The 19,223-nt window shown below is 37.5% G+C and overlaps 1 protein-coding gene across 3 annotated transcripts in view; it reads left to right on the top strand.

The window, feature by feature from the left end:
* The window catches only part of LOC131070859 (cold-regulated 413 plasma membrane protein 2), a 32,701-nt gene extending 14,243 nt beyond the window's left edge, over positions 1 to 18,458 (top strand). Inside the window, exons 2-4 of one of the 3 annotated variants that reach the window (XM_058006534.2) lie at positions 15,167 to 15,277; positions 17,120 to 17,190; positions 18,216 to 18,458. In XM_058006534.2, the coding sequence (XP_057862517.2) occupies positions 15,167 to 15,277; positions 17,120 to 17,190; positions 18,216 to 18,226 (193 nt within the window). In that variant the 3' untranslated portion in view covers positions 18,227 to 18,458. Of the gene's footprint in view, positions 1 to 15,166; positions 15,278 to 17,119; positions 17,191 to 17,474 lie in introns of all 3 variants that reach the window. The other 2 variants (XM_058006527.2, XM_058006530.2) reach the window with 2 other exon arrangements.
* The last annotated feature ends 765 nt before the right edge of the window (positions 18,459 to 19,223 follow it).

Below are 19,223 nucleotides of genomic sequence, written 5' to 3'. Positions count from 1 at the left end.
CTTGCCTTGCGTAGTCAACTGGAATCATTCAGCCTAAGCTCAATTTCAATTTGTTGCCTCTTCATTGATATGCATCAACTTGGATGGTATCTATGCCTGCGGTGATGATTTGAACATCATAAAGCTTCCCCTTAGAAGATTGCACTAGTCTTGTGTAGATGTTCCATTGATGTCAAAACAAGACCTAGTTAGAATTTCATCAAAAATCAAGTCATTGCTCCTACATTCTTAGTATTAGGATTAGATCCTCTCTTCGCCCTTATCCTTTTTCCATTTTTTTAATCTAAGTTAGTAAGAGCCTGTGTCCAGCAAAGCAGATCGGAAGTTCAATGTAAGTCCCCTTGTGATTCCAGCAAATCACATCATACCACTGGAGCTTGTCCACATGTGGAGACCCCACTAAAAGAACCTTGGAGTCTACCTAACTGATCCTTTACGCGAATCTTCAGCAGTTAGAGACTATTTTCTCAAGAGAGGATAAGATGCCTTTAGGTATTTTATTCTGTGTATGATTGTGTACAAAATACACGTCAACACTACCCCACTAGACTGTAACTTGGTCCATCTCTTGGCCTCAAGGCCCAACCTCTAATGCCCCACAATATATAGGAGCTCCAAAACCAGATGCCCATCTCCCTCTACCTGCAGGATCACCCAAATCCAACACATGGCAATTGTCAAGTATATATCTCCGTGGGATGGGTAAATTGAAGATGACATGGATCCTTGATAGATGGGTGGCAATGTTAGATGGTTAGCTACCGACCACTCTAAGTCGGGGATCTCAAAAGGCCCCACAAATATAGGTGCAAGCTTAGATCTTTTTCCATAATGAGTGGGGTTCTTGTGGGGTCGAATTTTCAAAAATACCTCACACGTGAGTGAGAAATGCTGATCCAATGCTTTGGCATCAACATACTTCTTCCTACGATACTGTGCCTTTTGGGGGTTTTGTTTGCTCAAGGTCACATATTGCTTCATGTCTTGCAACATAACAAGACCCTAAGTAACTCAGTCCTCTAGACAGTCCAAACTCAATGGTGTCCTACAAGATCTCCCATATATAATGCTTGGTAAGGTGTTGTTCATATGGAATTGGTAGCTGTCGATGTATGCCAACTCCATTAGATAAAGATAATCCTCCTAGTGGGACTACTGGTTCATTAGGTCAAGGATGGCAGGTTATTTGTAAATTATACCTGATGTCTGAATACTAGAAACTCAGGATTGCAGAAGCTGATATCTACAAGATAGCTTTTCTGACCATATATAGGCATCATCAGTTCACTGTGGTTCCTTTCCGGCTAACTAATGACCCTGCCATATTCAGGAGGCTCATGAAGAGTTTTTGCCATATTTATTTATATTAATTTGCATTGGTGTTCCTCGATGACATCTTGATTTTTTCCTGGATGGAGGAAGCGTATGCAGAAAATTTGAGGTAGGTTTTGTAGTGCCTATGGAGCACTTCTTGTATGCTATTGCTAACGATAAGAAATGTTTTCCTTTCAGTAAAAGTTTCAATACCTGGGGCACTTTTGGTGAAGCTACATCTATAGACCTCTCAAATTTTAGAGTCATAGTGGAATGGCTAATACACACTAATACCTCAAATGTTAGGAGTTTCATGGTGTTGGCAGCATACTACACGAGGTTCATTTAGGACTTCTCATGGATAGTTCATTCCATCACCTTTCCTCTTCATTTTGTTTTTCTCTTAGCATTTGTTTTCGAGGGATCAAAATTTCCCTTTCTTTCTCCACATCATCTTCATTCCTTATGTCATGATGCAAGAGCATCCAAGGTGTATGAGCAACCTTGCATCATCAGAAACAAAAACAAAAAAAAAATCTCTATTTTGAGTTGGTGAAAAGGGTTTCTATTTTTATTATGTTTGCATATGAATGCGTTGGAACTTGAAATTTCCTCGAAGCTCCAAATTGGTAAACTGCACTTTGTGGGTGAATTTCAAGTGAAGATTAGTTATGGAATGGTAGATACTAATCATTTAGGTTTCCGTCATCCTGATAAAATTCTTTAGATTGATATATGAGGCCTTAAATGATCTTTTGTAGGCCCAAAAGTGGCCAAAAGGGACAGCTGGATTCATGTGGTGCCCAAATGGGAGTCACAATTCTTAATTCTATGACATGTGGAAAAATCATATTAATCCATCACAAATGAAAATAAGCTTATTCAAGATAAGGAGATTGGTGAAGTTGCCGCTTTCAACACAGGGTTAGGTGTTGTTTCCTGTGGCCATTATTGTAATTTCCAAACTTGCATGTCCGATTTTCCTGCTTATATTGCAGCCCATACAGCTCTAACAGAGGTCTTATAACTTTGATAGTTGTATTACAGGTTTTTGTACTTGTTTTGATAAAATAATAATAAAAGTTGCATACTTCTTTGTCTTGAAGTTTCTTTTGTTTGCATATGATTGTGTTTGAGGAGGAGTACCCTTCATCATGCCATTAGTGTTGGGATTAAGGTGTCTCAACCTTAAAGTCCTAACATGTTGAATTATTTAACTAATTGTTGCATATATTGTTATATCCTATGTTTCTAACTTCTTAAGTCATGTCATCTTTGTGGGACCTCTTGGTGAGTTGGCATCCTACATTGAAGGTGAAACTATGACATGGATTCTTATTTTCTAGGAAGTTAGCAGCCACCTTAGAGGTCCTCAATTTTAGGGGGCTAGTGTCATAAGATGCTATGTTGGGACAATGACAAGTTTCCGTTATGACTATGACGGTTACTAGTTCAGCGAAAGAGTCGTGAGGAGTTAATGTTTAGCTTGACATTTATGGTGGAGTTCACTTTTGACAAGTGGTGTAAGGTAAGGAAGGTGCCTATTCTTGGTTATTGCAATTTCTTTGTTGAATGCGCATTGCATTAGGCAAGAGGACCATTTGGGATTAGACAAGTGTTAGTGCTTTGGAAGTTGCCACGTGCAACATGTCATGGGAATGGCAAGTTGGTTTTTATTTACACCACTTACCTCTTAGGCATGAAAGATGGCTTTGGAAACCATGTTGAGCTCTATAAATATGTTGGTGCCTAAGTTGATTTTATGAGACAGATTGATTATTTTCTGAGACCCCATTATGTTGCTGGAATTGCTCCAGAATTCTCTGTTGTTGTAACTACTCTTGAAGAACATTGGCTCTATACTTTGTATTGTAACTCTTTGTTGCTGTATTACAATGCAGCTTTGTTTGGAGTGTGGGTTTTTTTTTAAAAGGGTTTTCCCATGTAAATACGATGTTATGGCTTTTCTTGCTTAAATCTGAAATTTATATGTGCATCTAATGTGTAATTGTTTAAGGTTGGCCGAGGTGTTTGTCAAACTTCATGTTTTTCTTTTTAAATATCCCGCTTTAGTGCCTGTTGACGTGTATTTTGTACACTATCAAACACAGAATAAAATACCTAAGGGTACCTTATCCTCTCTTGAATAAAGCCTTTGATTGCTGAAGATATCGCGAAAAAGGATCAATCAGGATGACTTCAAGGTTCTTGTATGTAGGGTCTCTACGTGTGGATAAGCTCTCTGTGGTATGATGTGATTTGCTGGAATCACAAGGGGACTTACATTTGATGCCTGAACTTCTGATTTGCTTTGAATATTGTTGGAACACAGGCTCTTACTAGCTTTGACTTGAAAAAAGGAAAAAAAAGATGAGGGCGAGGAAAAGATCTAATCCTAACACTAAGAATGTAAGAGCAATGAATGATCTTTGATGAAATTCTAACTAAGTCTTGTTTTGACATCACAGGGACATCTCCACAAGGTTAGTGCGATCTTCGAAGGAAAGCTTTATGATGTTCAAATCATCACTGCAGGCATAGACACCATCAGGTTGATGCATATCAATGAAGAAGTGACAATTGAAGTTAAGCTTAAGCTGAATGATTCCAGTAGACTACACAAGGCAAGTCTGCAATCAACAAACTGCTAGTAGTATGGATATACGAATTCCATCATCAATCAAGCACATTTCTTCCACTCATCTAATAACATGAAATCAAATATGAGAAGTATAAAGACCATGCAAATTGTCAAATCGACCCATAAATTTCACCATTTCTTCAATGAAGTTTTACAAGTCTCTTACAACAACATCTTGGCAACAACCTTTTCCTTCTCTCTCTACTCTACTTTAATTGCTATTCTATCAACTAGCTAACTACTCTCTATTCACTAACTGCTTCCAACTCCTATTCTAACTCTCTAATCATTGCCTTTACAAAATGAAATGCCAGGGCTTATATAGTGCCCTCAATACAATTCGATGGCTTAGATCAATTCAAGATCAATGGCCAAGATTCAACAATGAAAACCCTAATTAGGGTTTGTTACAACCATTACATAACATTTAATGCTTGACCAATGATAAAATTGTATTGCTTGGACACATGTCCTCTCTGGAAAGATCGACCAATGGATAGCCGGGGTAGGTACATCGGAGTTTGTGCCACCTTCCATGAGTTAGGTACATTGAATCTGGACATGCTGAGGTGGACCACACTGACTGGATGAGCGATGACTAGGATGCCACCTCGTCCGACACTTATAACTTGGTAAATATTCAACTTGATGTTGTTGAGAAGCTAGCTTTAATTAATTCATCTGGAACTATCTGCTTCTTCAACGAACCCTTGTTCTAACTTCTTGCGTCTTTGATGTGCAAGATGATTGATGTACCTCACCTTGGAATACTGGATTGGAGAAGTCGCCCTTGATGACGTTAGTCCAAAGAAGGTCGTCCTTGTCGATGCTAGGCTGGAGGAGGTCGCCCTTGTCCTTGCTTGATCGTCCTTGATCTGGCTTGATTTTCCTTGAGGAAAGTCTTCCAACTTGTAGATCTTTCGAGCTTGGGAGTCGCCATCTTGATACCTACACAACATTTCAAAATTAGTAATATATCTTGAAATCTAAAAATTAAACTTTAAAAGGAAGATTCAAGATTTTAATTAGGAAACTTCATGATAAATCTTGAGTTATCATTTCCTAATTTAGGATTTTCAAAGCAAAATTTAAATCTTCAAAAAATGGTGCCAAGGTGATTACGCCATACCTCCACTTGGGAATTAATTCTAAACAATGATGCAAAAATAGGAGAATTCGCTAGGCAAAATGTAGATCAAGACTCCCTTTAGCAAAATGCGCCCCCTTTAGCTTGGAAAAGAACTCCACCTTCCTCTTCAAAAATCTAGAAATTCGCCTTCAAATGTCTTCAAAAATCTGGAAATTATCCTCCAAACTAGCAAGAAATACGCCTTTCCAATAGCTTTCAAGATGAATTTCGTCCTCCACTAGCTTCTTCCACACTTAGTAGAAATTCACTCCACTCCTTTGGATTTCGCTCCTCAAATTGCTCTCCAATTTCGCACTTGAAAGGATGATTGAATGATTTGAATTGTGAAACAACACCTCCAATATATAGAGCGCTCACCTTCTACATCTCTCCATAGGCCGACTTGGTGGAAAAAATAAACAAAGATTAATAAAAGGAGAAGGCCGACTTAATTAAGCAATAAAAAATGATACCTCAAGCGCTCTTCTTTTTAAATTTTAATTTAATAATAATTAATTTCGAAATGCCTCAATTAATAAAAAAAACGATTTTCCAAGGCTCAAAATTAATTATTAAATGCTATGCGATTTTCATTAAATGCCAATTTAATTAGAATTTTTAAAAAATATTTCGAAGTTTTTTGGCGAACTTGGCATCTAGTGCGATTTGCTAAAATAAGGCAAAAAATAATGAATTTTGATAACTTCGCTCTGGTCCCTTGGAGAGGGACAGGAGCGCTCCTGCATTTTTGTCCTCCATCCTTCATTTTTTATGTTCAAAACCTCATCCTTGACGTTCAAAATGGCATTTTATCTGGAACTTTAAGTTCAATTCATGTGATCTTTGGAAGGAGCTTGCCTTAAGGCATTTTCGCCCTGGTCCCTTGGTGAGGGACAGGAGCGACTTTTGGTTCATTGCACAAACTCTTGATCATATCAACCTCGAATTACTTTCTAGACGTAGAACATCACTCCCCACTTCATCTTGAGTCCTGGCAACAAGAAATAGCATTTCAAAATGTTAGGCACTTAGGCATTTTGAAGATTTCGCTTTGGTCCCTTGGAGAGGGACAGGAGCGATTTTGCAACTATGAGCTTACTTGTGTTTTGCTAGCCTTCGAAATTATCTTCATTGTACCAATCACGCCCCTTTTCATTCATTTCAAACATAAAACTTGCTTTGCCTTTGCCCGAAGTTTGTCTTGTGAGAAAATCGCTTTGGTCCCTTGGTGAGGGACAGGAGCGCTTTTACCTTTGTAGACAAAAACTCCATCATTTCATTGTCTTTGATCAAGTCTGGATGCTCTATCATGCTCATTTCGTCCTTCACCATGCTTTTGATGTCTCAATTTAACCAAACAAGGCCAGGAATGGCTCAAATAAGTATTTTCGCCCTGGTCCCTTGGTGAGGGACAAGAGCGCTTTGCCTTGGTCCCTTGGAGAGGGACAGGAGCGAAATTCGCTCTGGATCCTCAGTGAAGGACAGGAGCGAAATTTGACTTTTTGAACTCTCTATCAGGATAATTTTTATGGAATATAACATTTAAGTATAAGAATTCTTATACTTTAAGTTATATTCCATATATACTTTCAGGATGTTTGAGAGTGGTTTCAGACCTCCAGGAGTTATATTGCAAAATCTAGTTTTTTGAGGTTTTTCAGTTTCCAGACTTAGTCAAATTTCAGGATCAGGACATTCTAGACTTAGCCAAATTTCAGGATCAGGACATCACTCAAGCCGGACTTGCTATCCTATTGATCTCCCCGACAGCACTCAAAAATGCAAAAGCCAACTAACAAAACCCTAAAAGACCAAAAAAAACAAACCCTAAAAAGAAAAAAAGCAAGGGTCCCCATTTGCAATGGGGCGATGTGTGAAAACGTCACAACAATGCCCAAAATTTTTCATTTTATTACCTAGGAACCATTTCTAGTTGCTCTCCATCTATTGGTTGCTTTTCCTTTCTTGTTGCCTTGAGAACCTTTTTCTTTCCATTTTTCATTTAGATAATTGCTGATTCTTCCATTGTTGAGAGATGGTCTTTTGGGAATAGGATCTTCCTTGTTCCTTCACTACTGAATGTTACATTAGGTTATATCCTTCACAAGTCATTCGTCAGTGATTCCTTCCCTAGATCAAATTTTGGCAGCCATTGCTACAAATATAGTCTTGCATTACTTATAAACCAAGGCCCTCATTGGCAAGTTTGATATCCATCTTCCGAAACTTTCAAACTTGATGAGGAGGAATCTCTTTGCCAAGAGCCTTATTTTTATATGTTTTCCCCACTTTTTTAATCGACATACACAATTCTTCTATTGTAGACCAATAACCTATGTATTCTCTAATTAGGCTTTGTTGTTTGAATATTTTACCTCTGATCATAGTAATTCATCCTCAATCACCTATAGTTTGCAAACTCTGCAAGTACTCTCAATTATTTCTTGCTCCATGAGTTTTTAAAGTTTAAATCACGATTTTTTATAGATGTAAGAATAACATGAGTAAAAATGCCTATGCAGGTAAAACACTGGTCAAAACACGTTTTTCACTCATTTTTTTTACTATAAAACCATGCATTTTCTCTTTTGAGATGTCAATTTTTAATTTAATACATTTTGTAATTGAATTTTGAAAAAAAAAATGTTTTTTTAAGAAAAAATAATTTCTAATACTTTCTAAGTTGCCGAATTTTGCCGAGTTTTCATTGAGTTGAAAATTTTGGATTTGCTGAGTATTCTCCGAGTCCGAGTTAGTGAACTATGCAATCACCAATAGCTGGGTTTCTTTGGCCATTTCGTATCCTTTAAGAAGCTTTCCCTGATTTGTTGCTTCCTACCTTTTTTTCTTGAAGCTTTTCATTACCAATCATTCCTTTCTCCTTGTCTCTTCAGAATCGCCTTCTATTGTGTTTGTCTTACATTCTTGTAGAACCACCACTTCTTTCCATTATCATTCCATTTTTCCAGGGACAGGGACATGTCCTCAAGGTTTTCTGTCCCCATACCGGCCATGTTTCATGTTTGCATTGGAAATGTCTCTGGTCCATCCTCAATATTCTCTCTATGTCCAGATATTTCCTAAAAATGGCACTCAGCTGTTCGGGGATGGCTAGCTATCCCTGGACAGCAGTCACAATTCAAAAATAATAAAATCACAGAAATTATTATGCATTTCTTTTTCCAGTTTATAATTAAACACTGCTGTTAGTAAATGTATTACATGGCCATAGCCTCCGCCTATTGATTCAGTCTTCCAAAACAAAAAGTTTCCGTAGAACCATTGAATAAAATTTGTGATCTGTTAAAAATGGTGTGGTTAAATATAGGTAAGCTGTAATACTCGTGAACATAACTAGATGACACAACTCTACATCCATTTCATTCATAAGATTTGAATGCAAATTAATATGGATTCTCCTGCATACAAAGCTGTGATTTTTTTTTCTTAAATTCAAATGTTCTGAAATGGATTTGTGATTGATTTGGGGACACTATACAGTGTTTATAGTCCAACCTCTTTATTAAAGATTGCAACAATAAAATGTCTACTGCCTTTAGTAAAGCCATGCCCATACACCACCCCCTGCCTTAATGCGTTATTCCCATTACTGCCATGATACTACCAATAGTGGCTGTGAATGATGTCATCACGGCTGAAAGTTTAAACCAAACATTTCTATACTGTTGCAGAAAAAGGTCTGTAAACCCTTATTTTTAAGGTTTCCCTCTGTATTAGATAGTAGATTCTTTATTAAGTTCATAACTTCATGTACAGCTGCAGTTTGTGTGTGGTTAAAGCTGTAAGCCAACAGAAATGTTAACTGAGTGCTCGTTTAACCATAGGCAACTACTCAGATCTGTTGCCTTCCCAACCGTAGACGATATCTTGTTATCGTCTCCCCCGAGCACATTTCCTATGAACAGACCTACTTGTCTTGGTATGCTAACGACTCTTCTATTATTCGATCTGCTCTGCTATTTACTTGGACTGCTCTTGCATTTAAAATGAATAATCCAAATCATGAGTGAATGAGGTCGCACCTCATATATATATACATGAGTGGTACCCTTTCACAAAGGGTCGGCCCTTAACAACATGACTCATGCATTAATTAATTAAATTCATTTCATATTTAATATACGAATTGCTTCATCAAGGTCAGCTTATCTAGCAAATATAAAACATAGTGTATTAATAGCTTTGGGATATCTCCCGCTGCTAACCACATACATCAACACTCCCTCTTTAGCTAGGGAGATATCCTTCTTGATATCTACAAGTCACATCACCTCATTGTAATGACTAACACAATGACTACACTCGTGTATGAAAGAAGCTTATCATCTCATTGTGATGTTGTCATCTCATCATGACATTCACTGCGGCTACTCCTAGAGGGTGAATAAACACAATTGCTAAGTCATGGAGTCACCATGCCTACTTGCATAGGGTGGATCCACCATACTTAGAGGCTGGAACAAGGGCTGGAACCTCAAACTTCTCTCACAGGGAAGAATGCACAACAAGGGCTGATACCTCAAACTTCTCTCACAGAGAAGAATGCACAACAATGGCTGATACCTCAAACTTCTCTCACAGAGAAGAATGCACAACAAGGGTTGATACCTCAAACTTTTCTCAAGGAGAAGAATGCATAACAAGGGCTTAAACCTCAAACTTCTCTTCACTGAGAGGAATGCATCTCCACCATGCCTACTCGTAGAGGGTGGATTGAGGGCTTTCACCTCAAACTTCTCCCAGAGAAGAATGCATTAACAAGGGATTGCACCTCGAACTTCTCCTCACAGAGAAAAACTCATTAACAAGGGATTTCACCTCGAACCTCTCTCTCTCAGAGAAGAACTCATTAACAAGGGATTGCACCTCAAACTTCTCTCTCATAGAGAAGAACTCATTAACAAGGGCTTTCACCTCAAATCTCTCCATCACAAAGAAAAAATGCATTAACCAAATCTTCATGATGATGTGGCTCCTTCTGAAGTTGAAATGTCAGGCTCCCTCTGAAGCTGAAATGTTAGGCTCCCTTTGAAGCCAAAAAACAAACTCCCTCTGAAGCAAATATCAACCTTCTGACCTCTTCGTCCAAGGTTACTTCTGACGATATGTCAGACTCCCTTAGAATGCTAATTCTTCCTCTGCGAAGAAATGCAAGCATTCTTCCTTCCTTGAATAGAGATTCGTCAGTGCCTAAACCTTGAGTAGAGGGACCACCAATGAAAAGCATAATTTTGGCAGCAGTGCCAGGCACACAAGCCCCAACCAGCCCCGCGGCCACGCTGAGAGCAATGCTAGTGCAACGTGCAACTCTTGCATCTGTCTACACCGCCCACAGATCCTTTTGCAACTCTTCCAAAACTGAATTCAAAGTGAATTCACACTGGGAAGCTGGCAACAAGAATCGGGCGATGCTCCGAGCAGAGAAGCCGTCCTTGATGTTGATTACATCGTCAGCAAACTTGCAGATAGCGTCAAGCGTTCTATCAATCTGCTGCCACAAATTAGGATTGGGAGCAATATTAGACTTACTGAGCTAATAATGCCCGACCATGCAGCCCTCATCCGGATTGGCAATCGAACCAGCCTCAAGCTCTTCCTCTTATGTAATCTCTCATCATTCTCTTGCTCCTCGATCCGTCCTGGAAGCATTAGAGAGAGATTACTAATGGTTCAAACTATCCCAAATAAATGTCAATGCTATAAGTATACAAGATTCACTATTTCAATGTTATAGCATGAATTAGCAACAACATAAAAATTCATGAACATTATTCAAGCATGAAATACTTATCTCTTTACACCATAGATCTAACGAATATAGATTCGGATTGATTTTTCTGCATATTCAGACATTATATCAGATCCTTCAAGACAGTCGTACCACTCTTATAGCAGCTTTGACATACTGCAATCTGTATACTCCTCTTTCTTTCATAGTCCACTCCATTTTAAAAAAAACACCATTCAAGAATGCGGCTCCTATTCAAGACCTCTGAATCAGCTCTGAATACACATTGTAGCTAGTTACATCTATTCCTATGCAATAGGCTCCGATTGGTGAGTGGCGAGAGCCGAAGGCTATGTAGCCACGAGCAAATTTGGAGTCACACCAAATGATAGTCGCTATACTCAGATCCGAATAATGGGCGCGAACCGAAAACTTTCGTAAACAGATAGAACTCCTGCTAACAACTGATGTAGGCCATAGTTTACCCAAGCAATGAAATCCCGTATCTGCTAATGAATCGGCAAAGCATAGAACAACAATGGTGTTAGGTTTCGACTCCCTCTACCAGTAGTTGAAGTGCTCGAGTGGACATGATCCCGGTGCGGAACTCCTCCATTTGCTTCCATTGATAAATGAATTCATCAATAATACTCATCGCAAGTATATTCCCGTAAAAGGCAATTTCAGAAATATCATTATCGCTACTTCCTTATGAATCGTGATAGCCCAATAATCTCCACGAGAAATCAATGTTCATCCTCTTTCACCATGATTATGCATTCATTGTTATCAATTGCACTATATATTTTAGGACTCCGATATCCTCTGAGAGTATTTATTTGAACCTCCCTCAACATAGGCCCGAACGAAATATATGAATCTGAGGATATAGCAATGACAAAGGATATCGTATCTCAAGGTAATATACGCCAATAATGGACTCGACTAGAATACAAAAACGATGAGAATTCATAAGCGAAGCCTTCCAAGTGACTGCAGTGAAAAGGGTATTATTTCGATTCCAGTTGTGCCAATTCAGTCCCAACAATACCTTTGTCCGCCTTCACTAGAGAAGCAACAAATCAAGAAGGACTCAGCACAATTTTCGAGGAATTTTCACAGTTTGCATATTGGACTATAAAACTGTCATTTCCTTTTCTCTCTGCAACTACCAGATATGGATCACCTAGCCATAGGTAAATGAACTTACTTTCATCAACCAAAACGCTGGACTTCAGCACTGCAATCGCGCCTCCTTCCATGCTTCTGTCGAAGGCCTGTGCAGCATCATCAACAAGGATTCCCATGGCTCGGACAGCTAGGCCGTGCTTGGCAAAGAATCGTCAGGACTCCTCCACATCGAAGGCCGGGTGAGGTGGCTTCGAATTGTTCTGGTCGATGTTTGAAGAGTAGGGCGCCGTGAAAATGAATTGCAAGTCATTGGATTTTATGGCGAAGCTGCAATAGGTCTGGTTGCCCATGGTCTGGCTGGACTTTGCGACCAATTGCATGCCGAGACCCCAAGAGAAACACCTGTAAGTGTTGGTGGCATCGCCGCACTAGAACTCAATGTGGTGGAATTTCTTCACTGCAAAGCGGTCGCTCATGGGATTGTGGTAGACAAAATTCTTGAAGCACACCAGCTTGAAGCTCCTTTCATCCTTTCCCATGGCCGTTGATCAATTTTTCTTCCCTTTGGAATCAAAGATCAAAATTTTATTGAGGTTCGGATTTTCGACATTTGCCTGCACTTAGATTTCTCAGTCTGCAAATTACTTTGATTGAACTCCCTCAAAAGCACAGGACCTACCTTCAAGCGGTTAGGCTCTATAGGAGGAACCTCACTCTGATACCATGCTAAGTTTCAGATCAGAGATGTAAGCCAACAAAAATGTTAACTGAGTGCCCATTTAACCATAGGCAACTACTCAGATCTGTTGCCTTCCCAACCGTAGACGATATCTTGTTATCGTCTCCCCCGAGCACATTTCCTATGAACAGACCTACTTGACTTGGTATGCTAACGACTCTTCTATTATTCAATCTGCTCAGCTATTTACTTGGATTGCTCTTGCATTCAAAATGAATAATCCAAATCATGAATGAATGAGGTCGCACCTCATATATATATACATGAGTGGTACCCTTTCACAAAGGGTCGACCCTTAACAACATGACTCATGCATTAATTAATTAAATTCATTTCATATTTAATATACGAATTTCTTCATCAAAGTCGGCTTATCTAGCAAATATAAAACATAGTGTATTAATAGCTTTGGGATATCTCCCGCTGCTAACCACATACATCAACACCATGTTGAGACATGGACCAGCTAGGACTCGAACCTAGGACCTTCCATACGCTGTTGGAGTGCTCTACCACTGAGCTACTGGCCCCTCTTGGACCAGTCCATCGTCAGTCCAGGTGTGGCTTATTTCCAACACCAACACCCCCCCTTAAGCCACACCTCTCGTGTGCTTGGGGCTCCTAGCCTGGACCTGACTCTGATACCATGTTGAGACATGGACCAGCTAGGACTTAAACCTAGGACCTTCCATACGCTGCTGGAGTGCTCTACCACTGAGCTACTGGTCCCTCTTGGACCAGTCCATCGTCGGTCCGGGTGTGGCTTATTTCCAACACCAACAAAAGTGGCAATGTATATAGATCTAAGAACCTCTACTACAAGCTGCATCTTATCAGTAATGGAGTACCATAGAGATTTAATGTTTGTTTTTCAGATTTTCTACAATTTGTCATTTTGTAGTTGTAGCCTTTAAGCCTTTTTGTTGTAGATGCACATTGACAATGAAAATTCAAGTGAAAACAATGGAATTTGTTAAGTTGTATGTCCCCATCCCGGAAACATCATGGAACATAGTGTTTTTCTTATGTGGTTCACTTTCTGTTTCTTGCTTCCATTTTTGATATGGCTCTATCTAACCCTCCCTGCCAGTTTATCCATTTTGTTTTCACAAATCCTCCTTGCCCTTTTTCCCTCTGCCATACTTTAGTTTAGCTATCTATTAATTTTTCTTTCTTGATCTGATCTTTTTATTTTTCTCCTCTTGCCCATACAGTTGTTCTATAAAAATGTCTGGCCTCAGTTGTACATGCTTGTATTTCTTTTGGTCGAGTTGTTTCTCCACTTTTTTAAACTCATGCTTTTAAGTTTTTGTTATGTTTTGATCTGAAAGGAGTCGCTCTGTTGGTTGACTCTTTTTCAATTTATACTCACCTGTGTTAGAGAGTATGGAATTTTTTTGGCTATTCACCAAATTCCTTTCCATTTCTTCATTTAGCCCCCCTGCCATGGCTATTTGATGCTTAAATATCAATGTTTCTCTCTTTTCATCATTACATATATACAAGGCAAAGGTTCTTTTAAGGACTACAACATCATATTGGTTTTTAGGACCCTCTTTATGTATGTATGTATTTACTGAGTTTGTTAGAACTATATTCTAGGACTGTGTATTCTTTGTATAGTTTATAACTGCATTTCATATTTTATACTAATACGTAGATCAAGAAAATGCTTCATGTATTTTGCCTATTCAGATGCTATCATAGAGCTCTCCTTTTTCCCTGAAAGCTTTTGCTTACTAGATGGCCACCTTTGTTAGAATCAAGTGCCTGCCTGTTTATGAGGAGTAGATTACAGCTATCCATTTTATTTGTATCTTTCACAATGGTGATGCTTCGGTTCTAGTCTTTGAGGATATTCTGGTCCAGAGTATCGGCAAACAGAGAATCTTAATTCTGAAGTAATTGATGGTGGACGATATTGATAGTGATGGAAATGAAATAGTGTCAAGGCTACACGCACGGATGCTACACAGTGAAGCCTCTCGAGAGGAATAGTATTAAGGAATGCAGGAATCTATTATCATAGGACCACCTTAGAGATGTCCTGCATAATTGAATTTTTCCCGGTTTACTTAGTGACTGGGATATCCTTGTACAGCATGATTATTTCATATATATTTACTGATTTGTTATGGGCGTAATAAAAGATTGAGCATTGCTTTGAACTACATTTTATTTGACATCAATAGATAGATCAAGAAATGCTTCATACGTTTCTTAATTAGCAGGCCGCAAATGCTTCTTTTTTGTTTTCTTCAGTTGAGTTCTATGGTCACTGGTGAATAATATTATAGTTCCAATTTCCCTGTGATTCCTTCATACAATAATATTAAATTTATGCTTTGGTTTGGATTTTGTTTGTTTTGTTTCTATTAGTTTCTGGCTATCCATTTTCTATTAGTTTCCGAGTACAAAATAATCAAATGGGATAACTTGAGGATGGTCATGTTATTTGTGTAGGTATCTTTTAGCCTCGCATAAAGAAAATTGGCGGCATGTCAACATAGGAATTATGCCACTTGTTGCATTTATAGTATTGAATTCACCATCAATACTATTTAATATTATATGGTACGTTCAATTTTTTGTCTTTGAATTGCTTTTTTACGCATTATGCTTACATGAACCTGTACACATGCACACCCCCACATGCTTACATGAACCTGTACAAATTATAGTTATGAGGTAATTATTCCCAGCATGTGGAAAACATAGGAACTGTTGTATTCTATCAACAGCGGGTAGGTCCTTAATATTCAAAGCTAAAACCTACTAGGAATATCACACTTTTATAAGATGCTAAACAATCAAGTCGAGCCATTACTGTATCAGGTTCTTATCATGTGACCATGCTAAATATATTTGGCAGCAATAATCTGACATTAATTTCATCGTATGTGTGGACACACAATGCAATATGGCTAGGAGTAGTTGACATGACAGGGATCTGATAGGCTAATGTGATGAAGGCAGAGAATAGCTTCATCTCAAATGAAATATGCAAGGGATTAGTATGATTCAGAAATAGGCCTGTGAGGTATGGAATAACCAATCTACTCAGACTGATTATGTAAGAGGTTTTAAATTTTTGGAGAAGTTAAAAGAACTAGAGAATACACTGTCACTGTGCATCAAACTAAATGTACGTGATAATTCAGTTTACGGCTGTTCAATGGATTGTTAAGGATGGAGTCTGAACACATGGAATAATGCAAGTTTACTTCCATATAATTTCTTAATTCCAGAAGTTCTCAAGGAGCCTGAAAAAGTGCCAACAACCTGTTGATTTATGCAAATTGCTACCTCAGTTCTCCTTTTACAGTACAATTGTCATAACTTTTATCAGCAAAATTAATTTATATCTAAAGGATGTGAAATGTTTATCCTTGTGTCTATTGGACTTTGTTGAACTGGGGATGCGATGCAATTAGGTTGACTCAACATAATTTCCATGTCGTAAATATCAACTATCTATATCAGAACACATAAATGTCAATGGACCGAATCTTAGATGTTGAAAAACTGATGAAGGGTATAGGAGAGAAATTAATTTGCAGCTTAGAAAACACAAATGACTTGAAACTTTTCCAAGATTGTATATTTTCAAATGAAGGAGTGGTGGTGGAAAACTAATAAAAAATTCTTAATCAATGAATAAATAAGCATTGACTAGGATATCAGGACTTCTAGAGAACCAAATTATCCATAAGTTATGGAATAAGTAAGGTATATTTGAATACATTTCTTATATGCCATAATTAACATTCAATTATTTAATACAAACCCAGATATAATAAAAAAGTCTTTATACCAAGCTGTGTGAAATCCTAACTCTCTTATATAATGCAAATGTATATTCGAATACATTTCTTGAATTCCATAATTCACATTCAACTTTTTAATACAAACCTAGAAATAAGCTATGCAGTCTTTATGGTGAGCTTTACAAAATCCCAAGTTAGGCTGAGATGTTAAATGTAAGTCAAGTTATACAAAATCCCAATTGTCCCAATTTCTAATATAGTTCTTTTTATCCCTGCAGAGTTCTTTGCAAAGTAATGTTGGTGTTTTTTTATGAGTTTAATGGACCTCCATTAGAAACATATACACATTTTTTAATAAATGTGAAACTTGGGCAATTTTTATGTGGCCCTTTTGGGACTCTAATACGTTGTCATTATTCACAGTCAAAGTTTTGAACTTTCATTCATGGGTGCTTAATGACATTATGCAATATTGTTGTACTAACATTATACTTAAGAACTTTCATTCATGGGTACTTAATGGCATTATGCAATATTGTTGTACTAACATTATACATCTATTTTTCTCTTCAAGATAGACTTTGGCAAGTGGATTACATTTAACCGTGATTGCAATAATGACATATATACTTATATTTTTTCTCTTCAGGAAGGATTTTGGCAAGTGGATTACCTTTCTATTTGTCACACTGCATCTCTTCTTTCGACAATACATTTTGGGTAAGTTTGTACTAGTTTTGCTGCTGTGGAAATTGGAATCCTTGCCTGTTATTTGAGTATTATTGTAGTTAACCCTATTCTCACATCCTACCCTCCATTCTAGGGAGTCAATTATCAATTTATCAAAATGATTATTTAAATTTTGTAACTTTATATTATCAGGAAATCAACAAGGTCTGAGTTCTCTTATTGTTTGTTGATGCTAGACATACATGTATGTCATATTAATTTGGAATAGATTTTTATGTGCACAGATTAAGTTGAATAATGTTTAATCTATGCAGATTTTTGTGGATTTCCTGTTGCTCTCTTGTTACTAATAGTGACAGTTCCACAAATGTTGACAAGATGTCTTCGCAACAATATAATAGGGGCCACAATTAGTGTCGCTATAGGTTTAATTCTTCTTGATGGGCATATCAGATACAGACGACCTTTGCCAACTTTTTCTAAAGTAGGCTACTGTGTGAATTCCCTAGCAATTATCGCATTGCTTATTTCTCCACTTCTGGAAGTTTATCAATTCACTAATGAGGGCTGGCAGCAATCTAGTGATGGATGGATTCTAGATTGAACCGGTGGAAAATTTCTCAAGCTGGATCCTGAAGCTGGCAGTGTAGGCTCTTTTTGAGTGACATTTTTTTCTGGTCAAGAGAACTCTAAATCTTGGGAAAATCCATTCTTTTTTCTTGATCCATGCCTCTCTTCTGCAGATGACAGTCTGTTACTTTATTTGTAGTATAAATGTCCTTAATAACTCGAGCGTTTTCTAGAAAATGAGGATCTTCAGCTTCAGGCATTCTCTTTCATCTGTTGTGCATCCCCTGCTTTTGAAGTTTTCTGTCATCTTCTGCGACATTTGTCAGTTATCTGAAACAAGCATACCTTGAGACTGATACTGTTTACCACAAATATCAATTCAAAGTTTTGGATATTTCATATATGTACCTCATATTTCTATGCATGACAAAAGGCCCCAAGAGAATGTATAGGACTGTATTCTTACCAATATAATTTCTTTTCAGCTGGAGGATGACTTTGTTCGATTCTGTCCGAGGCATCATAAATGTAATTAAGGCATATTTTCTTGATGGACAAAGCTGCTTACCTCTCAACAATATCTGCCAATGCATTTTTTGAGAGGAGCTTTTCAAATACCTAGCAGTAGCTATTGTCTTCCTTCTCCAGTGCTGGAGAGTGATAATATTGTCTGGCGTGCTTGGCATGATTGCATATATTTAAAATGATTTTGGATTGTTGTGATGTTCTGAAGTGTCCCAACACTAGTATTTTCTTCATCGATCCCAAAATTATTTTAGACATGGATATAATATTTGTAACTAATGATACAAGGAGCATGTCATTATTCAAGACATGGATCAGTCAACATGTGGTGCATCTAAAATATAATAATGTGTTATTGAATAATTGATGTTTGGTATATAACAATTCTAGCTTGCTCATCATTTTACCCTGCTCCCAAATCCTTTTTGTTTTTTTTATCAGAAGTCATACTTTAATTTGCTCTTCAACCGGTAGTTTCTCTGTAACCTTTATGCATCCTAAGTATTGGCTACATGTCAGTAGAAGTATCAGAGTTAGTGTTTTGGACTTTTAAGACTGACCAATGGTTTTTAAATCTAATATTCAAATGTCTAACTTTGTAAGACCATTTATCAATTCTGTTCTTCGAGGAAGTATTAAAATATCAACAATGCATTTGATTTATCGAATTGGATGGTGGAAAAGAGACATAATTCTTCTAGATATACCTGAAAGAAGAAATTTATTGGAATATTATAAACCAAACTTGGAACACTCGGACTCAAGTTAAAAAATTTGACTTGGATCTGGGATTTGGAATATATATATACACACAATAAGAATAAAAATTAATATATTTAGATAATACAAAATTATAATCTAATTATTAGTTTGTCTTAATTCAAACATTACATATTTCATATAACCTTCAGACACTCAAAAATTTGAAATTTCAAAATCTCAAAGTCAAACTATACACTGTAATAGAC

Source organism: Cryptomeria japonica, chromosome 9 (genome assembly GCF_030272615.1).
Source record: "Cryptomeria japonica chromosome 9, Sugi_1.0, whole genome shotgun sequence".
Classification (NCBI taxonomy): Eukaryota; Viridiplantae; Streptophyta; class Pinopsida; order Cupressales; family Cupressaceae; genus Cryptomeria; species Cryptomeria japonica.
The sequence above is the reverse complement of the archived record's forward strand: the minus strand, read 5'-3'. Positions and strand labels throughout refer to the sequence as shown.